Genomic DNA, 13,813 nt, shown 5'->3' with positions numbered 1-13,813 from the left:
TTGAGAATACATTTTGGCTTAGAGATTTTACATTTAGAATCAGACAAAGAATGCAATTTACAATAATCAGGCACCATTATGCACCTACATAAATGCCCTATCATTTGTAAATTATGGGTTAAACCGGTCCATTTCTTGCTTAGGAAAGTTCTAATACAGGTAAAACTAAAGCTATCGTTACCGTGCTAGATAAATACTAAAAAAAAAAAAAAAAAAAAAACAGTTTCAAATGCTCATCTCACGTTAGATTTTTTTTATTTTTATTTTTTTATTTATTTTTACCTTACCTTTTGTTGTCGTGCTCAATTTTGTGTTAAATTTCTCAAAGTTGACTCAATTATTCAGTTATTAATCCGTTTACACACCACTGGAGTGCGCTGTTGTGAGAATCTTTCTAGTTGCGTCCCTCGAGTCACTTCCGGGTTGATCTTTCCTTAAAGTCTCGTGACGGTTTTTATTTACGTCCAGTTTGGCCGCTCGAGGAAGAATGCCTAAAACTGCATCTGTGATCGTTAAATTTGGCTAAACACGGCCATGAGTGAAAATGAAGAGGACCTTTCTTTCGTAACTGGCTGCGGTTAAAGCCCAAAGACGAACTATGTGGCGAGTACAAGGATTGGTTGGACGAGGTGAGACCAATGACATTGACACTGAGTAAATATTAACCCGTACCCTATTACTCAGTGAATTAATGTTTATTTGACTTCATAGCTTTATTTGAAGATTACTAACGAAGATAAACCTACGGAAAACTGAAAAATCTCTGCTAATACAGTGAAAGAAAGTGTACTACAGAGACACCGGTTTATTTTTGGTTAAGGGACCACATTTCACAGTCCATGCTTTGCTTTCTTCTGTATTTGTCCTCCAGTATGGGGATTTCAGAATAAATGCTCTCAAAGTTTTAAATTAGCCTATATATGTCTAATGACTAATCATAATATCCTATAGACATGACATTGTGTTTTAGACTTGTGATTTTGTGATGATGGTACTTGATTGGTTCCTTCTTCAACATAGCCATTTAAGTGGTATTTATTGAAATTATCCAAACTGCTTTTGTTTGCAGTTTTACACCGTTATCACGCCAATGGCCCCCTGCGTCTCCCCCAGAACCATCATGTGGAGGATGAAGTTATCAACACCACGTCTCTCCTCTCCAACTCCCGTCACTCCTCGGACTGCAGGTACTGTTCTCTGTCATGTCTTATAGTATTTTCTCATCATATCTTATAGTAAAGACATGCACTGGATAAGCACATATTTTGAGGTTTATAACTGGACAGGATTACCATGTTATGCTGGAATCGTGCACTGTCCACAGCTGAGAGCGATTTGTTTCATAGCACAGTATACACTGTTAAGGGGAGAATCTCCTTACATTATGCCTGGGGATTATTATATTTATGTTTAATTTATTTTTTTTCAGCTCCCAGAGAGAAGAGACTGAAGAGAGGAGGAGGAAGCAGAGGACTTCAAACTTCACATTTACAGATCTCCCACGATACACGGCACTGGATGCAGTGGGATGGGTAAGGATGGGTCGACATCATCATCATCAGGCATTATATATTCATACATTATACATTAATACAGTTCAAGTTATCAGTGGTGCATCTCTCAAATCATGCTATAGTAAACCTTTAATGCCAGTGTGTATTGTCCACAGGGGGCAGCAGCAGTCTTGTTCATGCAAGTGTGCAGGAGGATCCATTCTCAGTTCTCCTCTGGGTCTGAACCCCGTCCCGCCACAGGAGGCCGCAATGAGCCCTCCAGTCTGCGCAAATGTGGCTACCGCATCCTGCTGGAAATTTGTAAGACATTTATATATATATATTTTATCTATCTGTCTGTCTATCTCTCTTTTTCTATCTACATCTCTCTCTCTCTCTCTCTCTCTCTCTCTCTCTCTCTCTCTCTCTCTCTCTCTCTCTCTCTCTCTCTCTCTCTCTCTCTCTCTCTCTCTCTCTCTCTCTCTCTCTCTCTCTCTCTCTCTCTCTCTCTCTCTCTCTCTCTCTCTCTCTCTCTCTCTCTCTCTCTCTCTCTCTCTCTCTCTCTCTCTCTCTCTCTCTCTCTCTCTCTCTCTCTCTCTCTCTCTCTCTCTCTCTAAAATATATGTGAGCAAGAGATATATTAAGATATAAAGAGATATAGGTATAGAATATAGAGTATTTGATTTAACATATATTTGTCTTTTGGTTTTCTAGTGTCGAGGCGTGATGTCTTGCCCAAAGGAAGAAATGTTTGGTGTTTGGAGGGGGTTCCAGAAAAACGGACTCAAGATCAGAGCAGCACCAGCATCAGCAGCAGTGAAGCCAGCCAGCTCAGTGAAATTCAAGAAGACCAGTTATCTTCTGGAAGTCCTTTTCCCGACCACCAGAGGGCCTTCTTAGACTATGATCCATCTTCATTCGGTTTGTGTTTCCCTCCTTTTTGAAGATGTAAGTTACTTGTGAGAAATATCTCAAGTTTATCAAAGTGTTTTTACTCCACAGAGGATTCATTGCTTTCTTCTTCTCTGGAAAGTTTATCTAAACCCCAAAAGACCGAAACTGTAGATATCAGTGGCCAAGTAAGAGCAACAAACAACCATAATATGTTGTTATCACTGGATCAGTCTATTTATAGTTAGGCAATTTTTGTATTATTCCTTATTTTCAGAATGTTTTATCAAAAGATGAAAAGCTAGAGGAAGCAGCTCAAAACCTCAGACATGTGGGAGACAACAGTGTTCCCGTTATACTCAACATAATTGGTAAGACAACAAAATAGGATTAACAGTAACTGCAAAATGCATTCCCATTATTATATTTTTTCTCTCTGTTCTTTTTTAAGGTTTACAAAACGCTGTGCACAGTGACAATTATGAGGAGGCATTTTACTGCTTTTTGGCCGCAGCCCAACTTGGTTACACTAAAGCCCAGTTTAACACCGGTGTTTGTTATGAAAAAGGTCGAGGAGTCAACCAGGACATGGAGCAAGTGAGGTTCAGTCAGATCAGAAATGTATAACTTAATGAATATGTTTTTATTTATCTTGACATAATTTTCCTTGAAGGCAAAGCATTATTATGGACAAGCAGCAGCAAAAGGCCATGCCCAGGCTCAGTACCGATATGCTAAGTTACTTTTGACCAGTAGGGGGCAGCTCAGTGAGGACAAACTGAAGACTGCAACAGATCTTCTGGAGGAGGCTTCTGCTGCTGGACTAACCAAGGTCAAAACTGGTTAAGCTGAACATGTGTAACATTATTTTCATTTGTAGGCCTGTATTCAAACATTCACTTATCACTACTATGTTTGAAATCCTGCACATTAATGTAGAAATCTGTTGTTCACATCTATAAAAACTTATATTTCAGGAATGCATCTTTTCTTTCTCAATTTGTCTCTTACCCTCAGGCTCAGGTCTGTCTCGCCTCGGTTTATTCTCGAAAGCCTCAAAAGGATGGGAACAAGTCTGTGCAGTACCTGAAGATGGCAGCAGAGAGTGGTGTGAGTGCTTATAGATCTTTCTAGAGTTTAATCAGTGACAAAAACTGTAACTTGTGTCACCTGCTTATTTCCATGGAGCTACCATAGTGTGGAATTTTTAATACAAAACAATAACATCTTCATGGAGACAATCAGGTGATGGATCTAGGTCTGTCACAATATTTACTATTTCAACTTACTTTCAATCGATGATCAAAAGAACAATTAATTTTAGTGCTCAATATTTATTGTGGGGACTTTTTGTTTGTGCAAGTGGGGACCTTTTCTGTTATTTTTCTGCACTACAATAATATTTAAGCTGTAGAAGGCTGAATAAATGACTTATAAAATTTGTTGTCGGACCTAGATGGAACTTCTACCAGAAAAGTCACATAGATTTAATATAACTTTTGCAGTTCACTCATGTGTTTTTAATGTCTTTGTGATGTGTTGTTTATTTTCACATCTTTATTCAAAGTATCTTGCTTAATAATGAATTTTCTCCATCTGTGCAGGACAACACTGCCCTGTTCTTTCTGGGTCAGTGCTATGAAAAAGGCCTTGGGGTCCCACAGAGTCTAAGTAAAGCATTTGATTACTACAGACAAGCTGCGAAAGCGGGCAACAAGCAGGCAAAGGGCTTTCTGGAGTCGCACAGTAACAAAGACACGAACAGTAAGCCCACATGCTCTTATGGAATGACTGGCATCTGCCTCAGTCCTTTGTTGGCTTTAGCGCTGCATGTGATTATAATGAGACAATATTGCAGTGATAATGTATGTAAAGCTGTGTATTAGCAGCAATTGTTCAGAGATCAGCAGTGACTGGTCATATATTTCCACTCATGTTATTTAGTAAAGTAATAAATTAGTACATATTATTTATATTTAGCACTGTGCTTTTTGGTGCTTTACATTGTTTCAAAAAACAGAATTAAAATGATAGTTGGTATAGTACTTTATATCTGATAATAATAACTAGAAAAGCACTCAGAGAGCGCAGACCTCCGCCAAGGACTAATCCTATTTTTTATATAAATTGCGATAAAATCAGTCTTCTGGATCAGATCCGGATCAGCCTTTGGAATATGAAAGAGGATCCCATTGTCCATCCCTGAGTCAAATTTCATGGGGTTTGGTCAGTAATTAACCGAGATATTGAGAAACAAAATTTTTGGCCCCATTTACCACAATGTTAACTAAAATTTCAAAGTGATCCAGAATCCAGGATTTCTTCCGGATCACCCCCAAAATGAAATCAGTTCTTCCTTTTCACATTTCCAACAAATCCTGAAAATTTCATCAAAATCGGTCCATAACTTTTTGAGGGTTAAGGTTAGACAGACAGACAAACAAACAAACAAACAAACAAACAGACAAACGCCGGCAAAAACATAACCTCCTTGGCGGAGGTAATTATATACTATATGTGTCTGATAAAATATGCTTTTAACAAGTGGAGTAAGCTTTTGCAAAGGGCACACCTTCTTTTAAAATTGCCTTATCTCAGTACTTACTTGAGTAACTACCCTTGTTTTGAAAATTTGAAGTAACAATTCTTTTAGTTTATTACTCTTTCCTAATACATATTTTCTCTTCTCCAGCTCAAGATGTCGTCTTGCGCTCTATTCATTCAGTTCCCCGTTTTCAACGTCCACTTTCATCTTTGGGCATTACTACCACCCTCTCCTCCAGTCGTACCCCCCTCCCCTCTACCCTCATACCCCACTCCTGGAGCACTGGCAGCCTGTGTGTCCCTCCTGCTTTGCCCTCTCTGCCTTTTCACCTCCATCCACAGAGTAACACGGGAAACACCTGTAAATGGACCCTGGGCATTGGATAGTCAGCAGACGCACAGGTCAAGCAGGTCAAAGAATGTATTTGGTTGGGTGAGTGCTTATGTATGATAGAGGAACAATGTGATAGATATTATTGATGATTGTGTTGTTTTGTACTGGTTATGTTTGAACAAAAAATACTGTGTTATATAAAAGTAAAAGTTTAAAAGTTTCTCATTTTTAATACAGTTTTGTTGTATGTATAATGATGCCTAAAACCTGTGCACTGCACAAAGCTATTTTGCTGGAGCCAAATCATACCCTAAAAAGTGCATTATGATGGACAAGTGGGTCTGTGTATACACAAATTAATTGTGATGTTAAACGCACAAATAAAACTTTTACATTTGCCTTGATGATCAGTGTTTTTTCTTTTGATTGTTTTGTTCTTTTGGAATGATGTTATTTTATTCATGAATAACACAGGGTAGACTGTAGCTGGGCCTAATTTAAAATAAAATTAAACCTTGAGCATCTTCCAATTTGGACAAAAAGAAGTCAAGGTATACAATGAATCACTCAATTTTTTCAGTGTCCTCCCTGACGTAACATTGCGATGATGTGTGATTTCATTACCGGAGTCGCAGAATGAACCGGTAAATTTTTATTGTGGATGCGTCTCCTCCGCGTGAGGTGCGTCCTGCGTCCGCCGCTCTGATTGGGCGCTGAGGTGCGAGCTCCACAGCGCCACGCCGCTACACGGGATCCTCTGGCGCAGAGAGAGTGCGCAGCTTAGCCGCTACCTACCGAGCACGCAGGAGCCGGGCTGGGAGGGCAGATGTGATGTGATCCCGATAAGAGTGGCCGGTTGGAGCTATACGGGCGGGCTGGCACCTTAAAAGCGGCTGTCGCCTCACCCCTTCACACTCGCTTGTCGTCGTGGGCTTGGAGCAACACGCAGAAGTCCCGTGGCAAAGCGGTGAGTTGATGTAAATACTGTAGATGCGCTCGACGGGATGTGCCCCCTCCCAGTGCTAGGGAAAGGTATGGATGCTCAAGATTGACTGCGTGTATTCGTGTATCGACAGTTTAGCCACTGCAACCTCGGCATCTCCACCTAAACAAGACTGTGGTAATGGCAGATGATCCATAGGTGTTTGTGAGATGTCATTGAGCGAGTTTACGAGAAAAGGGAAGCTGCGAAACGAGGGGCATAGATACTCCACCCATGACATCACTGACTTTTTCAAGTTCATTTTGTCCCCAGCTCGTGCCCCCAACTGTTGCATCTCAATATTGGGCTGTATAGAGAGACTATGGGGAAGCTGCTATTATAGGGAGACGCCTGAAGTGACTCAGAAATATGCTTACTTTATATTGGTGTGGTCAGTGTCTGTCCAATGATGTCATTCTCTGATTTAAAGCTATTAGCCTAATTATTAGAACAGCTGTCCTTTGCTGAAGAGTGGAATCACTGACAGTAAGCAATATAATAATATATAAAAAAGAGCCTATATATTATCTTAAAACAGAGAGATGTTGATTGTTTGTTTTTGTTTTATGACAACGTTGAACCTAATTAATAAGCCACAAAGTCATTCATTATTACAGCAAATGTAATGAATTGTATGTTAACAAGGATAATAACATGATTGATTTATAAAGGTTACTGTTGTTTTCTAGATAAGTTAACCAGCTTAGTCAATATGTCTTGTTGCCTACTGTAATTTTATTGAATCACATTGAGAGCATCGATGGATTGTGCTCCTATGTTGACTGGCCGTGCCCACTGTCCTGCAAACTGCTGTGTCATTCTGTGCTTTCTCCCTCTAATAACCAGCCTCATGTTCCCCACTTCCTCTTACAGCAGGACCACTTTGTTTAATGTCGACGCCGGCGGTAATTGTCCGTGTAAAAGATGCTGTTTACTTCTTCACCCGTGGAGAGTCAGGGCACTTTAAGTATTGTGAATTGTCAGCCCTATATTTTGGCTTGTGTTAGCTGTCACATGAGCGAACAGTACTGAGCTAAAAGATTTTAACAGTTGAGAATTGCACAAAAAGATGCTTTCAGAATAACCTTGGCCAAGGCAATAGCATTATCTTGCAATGATTTTTCTCTAGATCTTCTGTAGGAGGACACACATTTTTGAATAATAAAAACCTTTTATTTCAGTTTACTTATTTATGCATTTATTTATTTTTTGTGGGTGAAATTAGTTGGTCCATATTTCAAAATGTTACACTCAGATGCCCTGGCTGCACAAGCATAATTTTATGTTTTAATCAGTTATTACATTTTTATACATGCATACACCTCACTTGCATCTCTCCATGGAGATATTACCTGGAATGTTCCTCAGTATTGCATTACTGTTATATATCTCCACTAAGACAGCAGGTGATACCACAGGGCCAGGTTATTTGTCTGATCTGTGAAGAGGCTTATATTAAGAAAGCATGTTATTGAGTAAATACAACTGGATATGTTTAATGCCATGGAGAAAAGTAGGTGGTGGACCCACCACCAGAAAAGTTACTCAATTCAGCTTTAAAGCCTATATTTTAATAAAACTTTTGCAGTTCATTTCATTTCACCCAGTAAGTTGAGAGAGCACAATATAGGGAATCTCTTATTGTGAATATTGGGTTCCCCATTAATTCATTATTTGATATTTTCATACTTAAACTCTCTTGTTTACCTTTAGTTCCTGCTCAATACAAGGGAACATGGAACCAGAACATAGCAATGTACCAATCGCTTCTAGGTCCAAAAAGCTTCAGAAATATGTATTAGTAAAACAATACAACAGTCTGCTACTTAAGACAATAACAGTACAGTGATATGCAGTGTGTGGCTGGTTCAGCTCAGCGCAGGTGGGCTGTACCTGTTGACTCCAAGCGCTTATGCTCTGTCAGCACTGTAACAGCGTGTTGTTCTTGGCTGGCTCAGTGACAGTGGACAACAACACAACTAACCTCCCAGGACGAGTGAGGGGCAGAGGGACAGGGGGGAGATAGGGGTCCTGTATGGACAAAGTACTCAACCTACAGCGCTGTCTTTTCCCAAGATCTTATCATGTTTAAAATCTGCTGCACTCGTGTTTTCCATGTTTCTGAGAAAGATGCCTGTGATGACTGCAGCATTGTGCGTGCCGTAAAAGGATGTTGACACACAAACCTTGCGTGTCTGGATGGAGCCTAGTTTTATTACTCAGGTGTGGAGTTTAATTAAAACAATAAATAACAAGGTTGCAAAGGTAACAAGACAACATCCTTTTCCATGAGGCCTAAACACAGAGAGACAATGCACAGCACTGCTTCTCTAACTGTGGTGCAAAAGCAAAATCTCTTCTTATGGTTTCTGCTGTTGTGATTTGAAATACCACAATTGAGTCCTGATTTTGATCTTATGAGTCTACATTAGAGTTAGAATAAGGATTTGCATTATATGTCCATATTTTTAAACTAAAATACTGCTATAAAAAGAAAAGGTGTGCTCTGTTGTCCCCATAGCAATTTGTCCTTTGCTTTTGACCCATCCTTCAATGCTGCTGGGACATCCTGTCAGGAGCATTCGGTGCCATAGCATCAGGGGACTCCAGATTTTGAGATCAGCTTCATCAAAACCTATTTTATAAAAATATACAATATCTGGTGCAGAAATATAAGGCTGACTTCAGCTTCAAAATAAGAGCTCTGACTCATTCCTAATGTAATGCAAATGCAGCCATAGTTTATGACCAGTGGAGTGCGTCTGATCAACAGTGACGTTTCATGTTTAAACATGGGTATCGGAAACAGGGCAATGTTATTGTCATTTGCAGACAGAATTTGAATCAATGATGTGATATCTTATGCAGAGTGGAGGAAACAATACTGAAGGATTGTGTTTGTGCTAGCAGTTATCATGCTCCAGAGGCAAAGCTTTTAAAAACACACTAACCCAGTGACCATTAGCCAGCACTGAGATGTGTGGGCAGAGGAAATGCACCACCAGAAGAGACTTAGGGTATTCAGTCTGACTCAGGGAAAATGCAGACATAATACAGTGAGAGCGCTTTCTCCAATTATGTTCAGTAGTTGGTAACAAGATCTTAGCCTGGTATATAACTGAACCATGGAGCTGCAGAATATCTGACACATGCCATTTTAAAATGAAATTATCTCTTCTCATGAAATGACAACTGGTCTGCAATGATTCAGAATAATCATGAGTTATTTACTAATGATGTAATTCTGTGTGTAAAATCTGTTCTAAATTGCAATAACTTAACTGGAACTAGTTCAAAAAGGTTCTGTGAAATTTCTATAATGTATTGTTATCATCTGAAGAATAGTGCAGGTATTCAGTTATGTTCTTAAAAGTATAGAGAGTACATTTGCACTCTAGATTTCTATTAATAAAATATCTATTGACTGTATCTTTGGACAGATTTCTATGCATATAGGTCCGTCATGATAATCAGTATACTGATTTATCGTTTAATATATGAAAGATGGAGCTATATTTTTGAGGCTCAGTATTTGTCGTGTGTACATTTCTTTGCAATAGTGTGGAGATTTTTGCTAATCTGTATGCAAAAAGGTAAATGAGCTCTAGAGAGTACAATAAATAACTTATATGGGTAATTACTGGTTAATTCTGCTATTTACTTTTTAGTTATACTTTAAAAATGGGCTTATGGGATAATCTTGCTTCATGTCAGTGGGATAAAGTAGTTTCAATATTATCGTTTATTGCAATATTTCTATGTAGCAATATATTGTGCTGCAAAAAATTGTATTTTGTCAGGCCTATATGCATATTGTATTGTAAAATGTTAAATTATGTTTGTATATGTCCTAAATCTTTTATCTTGTTTTCCCCTCAGATTATCTTGGCCAGTTTATCATCATGACATCAGTACAGACTCCTCCCCTCTCTCGCTCTGGCTCCTCCCCCTCAAACGTGGGCCTGACCAATCGGACAGGACCCTCAGTGACCCCACCCACCTCCCTTAGCCTGCGCTCCTCCTACAATCAGCTGCTGGGGCGTGACGTCATCAAGGAGTCCCCCAGCATGGAGACCGGAAGTTCGGCTACACTTCCAAAAATACGGCAAAGATACGCCATGACCAGTGTTCGGAGCGCCATGGGAATTAGCGACAACCTGGGATCATCCAAAAACCAGAGGACTCGAGGTCTCCCTACGAAGTCCTCCTCTAGCTCCGCCCTCTACTCTTCATCAGCGTCCTCCACAGTGTTCAATACTACTAACCCCAAATTAGTTAAGAATGGCGCTAACATGCAACGCCGTGCTGAAAGCCAACAAATGGAGTTGTCCAGAGCGACCACAGAAAGCAAAATCCACAATGACCTCCTCAATAACGCTAGCTCTGATTGGCTAGATAATTCACAGCCTTTTCGTAGAAGGACCAAAAGCTTCTTGGGGTATCACGCAAAGACTTGGGATATGGACAGCAATTGTGACCACAAAGAAGAAAAAGAGGAGGAAGAGGAGGAGGTGGAGAATAAACAGTTATCACCTGAGAAAGAGCAAGCTAGTCCCATTAAGGAATGTGAGATTCAGAAAGAAGAGAAAGATAACAATAAAGATGACTGCCAGGAGGAAAAAGATATTGTAGAACCAATAGCTGAAGAAGAAAGCGAATCAACAACGCCAACACCAAGACAATCAGTTTTACCTGTGGTGGTTGAAGCCCCTCTCTCCTGCACTTCATCCAGCAGTAACAGTCCAGAGTGGGTCCCTGACAACCAGAATCTTCTCCAAAATCAGGCTCCAGTCAACCTTCATGAAGACATCCTAACCCAGGGTCCTCGCAGTCCTGCCAAGCCCCCTCGCACCTCCTCTCCCCGGGTTATCAAAGTGGAGCTGCACCCTAACAATGAGAACCAGTTCCAGCAGCAGTATCCACCAACATCATCCCCGAAACTGCACTGGTCTGGAGAGAAGAGTACCCCAACGAGAAGCAGAGCACCATCAGTCCCCCTAGATCCTGAATCAGAGACAGGGCTGCCCAGAGTGAGTTTGAGAATGGACCTAACTCCAGACAGTCCCTCTGAAGATGAGGATTCAAGTTGGACTACACTGTCTCAAGAAACGCCCTCTCCACAAACTCCTCATGAGTCAGGTTAGTAATGCACAGCGATGCACATCAAGTTTGAATAATTTTGCCTGGGCGATGTATACAACACAAAAACAAGTTGTGATCTACTGTATGACAGTTTGCCAATTTGTAGAGATTGTTATGTAGTTTCAAGGTTTCTCTGTTTAAAGATCCTGTATTATGCAAAATTGACTCTTGTGAGCTTTAAGCCATGTTAAAAAGCTGGAGTTGTGTTATGTTTCGTTCACACATTTCAGTAATCCAATATCATTAGGCTGTCTGCACCTCAAAGCTCAAAATGCACTGTTCCAAATGATTCTAGTGAAAGTGTATGGAGTTTAAAAACACAGTGGAGCACTTCCTGTATTACCACATGACATCCCAAGTTGGAACAGTGTTTTCTGTTTGAGAAGAACTCTCATCTAAAAATGCAGTGATCATGTGAATGAAACAAAACAACCTTCAAGTATGTTTCCGATGAGGAAACAGCATTATAACAGAAAATAGCACAATATGTTCCCTTTAATGTAGCTCCATGCTCATATACAAACTACTTTTTCCCACCAACTCTTCTTTTTGCTGTAGCCTGAGTGAGACCAGCAGATTTAGCTAATTTAATTCAATGTTTTTTAGAGCCTAAAATTTCAACAGCATTCGACACAGGGCTTCACAAAATTATTGTTTTAATGGATGGTTAAAATCAAGTTAAAAACCAAGACATGAAATTCAATGATCAGTAAAAGTAGATTGACCAACCAATCACAGTGAAGAATGAACTCACAGAAGAAAGGAAAATTCTTTTTAAGTGTTCAAAAGTCAAATTTGGACCTAGACTAGAACAAAAAAAATAAATAAGTAAATAAATAAATAAATACATAATAATAATAATAATAATAATAATAATAATAATAATATACCATATCACCAAACTCCTATTCATTCCTCTGTCTTGACTATTGGCACAAATCTGTAATTACTTTTGATAAGATGTTTTTTTTATAGGCCTAAATAAACCAATCATGCTTTGATTTAATTGTACAGGTAATAACATAATAATTAATCTATCTGTATTGTCAAAATTATAAGAATTGTGTTTGTGTCTTTTAATCTTCTTTTTGAGGAGTATTAGCATATCTGTTTCATCCTTTGATCATGCTTACACTCATCCCTCATCCTGCTTCCTGCTCCCTCCTACAGACAGTCTGATGTGGAAATTTACCAATGTCTTCTCTCCTTTATAACAAACAGGATCCTCACTTTAGCACTACTGCAGACACGTTTAGGGCCCCGGTGAGAGACCTGGTGGTGCAGAGAATGATCAGGATGGGTGAAGGGCAGGAGACTGCAGAGCGTGAAAAGAGCAATGAACAAATACAGAGCGGTTTTTAAGAGGCTATGAATACCAAGGACGCATGGAAAAAGTGATATTTGCGAAAGAATATAAAAGAGGAGGGAGCAGACAACAGACAGGGCCCCTAGGGGAAAACAAACATTTTGTGAGGTAGACTGTGAGGTTTTAATTATTTGATTTAGGATTGATCTTTAAATATTATACATGTTAATAGTGGATTTAATGTTTCATTTATTTGAACACACACTTAGTAAGCATGAGTTTATATTTACAGTTTAAATGTGTGAAGGACTATTGAAATTAATTCATACATTTTTGGTCTTTGCAAAAAGTTGGTATAGAATGCCTTCTGTACTGATGAAGTCATAAATTTTTTATACAGGGAATAAATTATTCTGTAGTTTGTATTAATGAGAGTTTGCTCCTGGTATGACAGAGAAGCCTAGTTGGCACATAGAGCCCTATGAAGCTTGGACAGTCTGAGCTTTTGTATCTGTTATTTTTTTGTTAAAATGTTGTATACATTATTGTTGCAGATGTATGGAGTGAAGGGGACCTGCCTCCGGGCTGGAGGGAGATCTCGGACTCATCAGAGGTCTATTTCTGGCACGTCCCCACCGGTACCACTCAATACCACAGACCTGTTGCCGCTAGCAACCAGAACTCGTCTCCGAACAATGGTCCAGACAGTGAGCCACAACAAGAAACACAGGACTCACTCAAACCACCCAACGAGGTAAAGTGTGAAATTCAAGTGTTCATCGAGCAGAGATAGATTTTTAATAGAGCTCGGGATCAAACATCTTAAACAGATGTTCAGTGAAAATGTGAAAAACACTGTAAGCACAAAAATACATTTTTTTTGGGAAGTTGAAGAAGGCATACTGTGCTTTTGTCTGCTATATTCTTATAGTTTATGAAACCCAAGGGTCATTATGTTATAATTTAGATATTTTAAATGTGGTGCCCAATGGGAGCTGACGGCATAAATATTATCACAACAAAGAGTCCTTGAATTCCATGAAAAGAGAAAATATTTAATTGCATCTTGATGAGCAAATGTTAATTAGTAGTTTGCTTGTTCTTTACAGTTCATCAACCAC

General features: G+C 39.4%; 2 protein-coding genes across 3 annotated transcripts in view; both read left to right on the top strand.

Annotated features, from left to right (window-relative positions):
• The first annotated feature begins 411 nt into the window (after positions 1-411).
• On the top strand, positions 412-5,666 carry dele1 (DAP3 binding cell death enhancer 1). Its single transcript, XM_020925363.2, has 12 exons — positions 412-629; positions 1,070-1,187; positions 1,430-1,532; positions 1,670-1,814; positions 2,208-2,414; positions 2,496-2,572; positions 2,662-2,755; positions 2,836-2,981; positions 3,058-3,216; positions 3,402-3,494; positions 3,989-4,148; positions 5,077-5,666. Exons 1-12 carry the CDS (start codon positions 599-601, stop codon positions 5,313-5,315), a joined length of 1,572 nt encoding a protein of 523 aa, XP_020781022.1. The 5' UTR covers positions 412-598; the 3' UTR covers positions 5,316-5,666.
• Positions 5,667-6,090: 424 nt separating this feature from the next.
• Positions 6,091-13,813, top strand: part of LOC110160684 (amyloid beta precursor protein binding family B member 2-like) — a 45,613-nt gene continuing 37,890 nt past the window's right edge. The window contains exons 1-3 of one of the 2 annotated variants that reach the window (XR_008632997.1): positions 6,091-6,229; positions 10,124-11,383; positions 13,247-13,446. The gene's annotated coding sequence lies outside the window, so the exon portion shown is untranslated. Of the gene's footprint in view, positions 6,230-10,123; positions 11,384-13,246; positions 13,447-13,813 lie in introns of those variants that run through there. The other variant, XM_055159542.1, reaches the window with a different exon arrangement.

The sequence above is a fragment of the Boleophthalmus pectinirostris genome, unplaced genomic scaffold (assembly GCF_026225935.1).
Source record: "Boleophthalmus pectinirostris isolate CB_2022bp ecotype Guang Dong unplaced genomic scaffold, ASM2622593v1 HiC_scaffold_23, whole genome shotgun sequence".
Taxonomy (NCBI): domain Eukaryota; kingdom Metazoa; phylum Chordata; class Actinopteri; order Gobiiformes; family Gobiidae; genus Boleophthalmus; species Boleophthalmus pectinirostris.
This window is presented reverse-complemented; position numbering and strand designations above follow the sequence as displayed.

Bases quoted from the DNA above. Each gene is read 5' to 3' on its own strand.
- dele1 (XM_020925363.2), top strand. From the start codon at position 599: ATGTGGCGAGTACAAGGATTGGTTGGACGAG. The intron at 630-1,069 runs GTGAGACCAATG...TTTTGTTTGCAG, and splicing joins ACAAGGATTGGTTGGACGAG to TTTTACACCGTTATCACGCC. The intron at 3,217-3,401 runs GTCAAAACTGGT...TCTTACCCTCAG, and splicing joins CTGCTGCTGGACTAACCAAG to GCTCAGGTCTGTCTCGCCTC.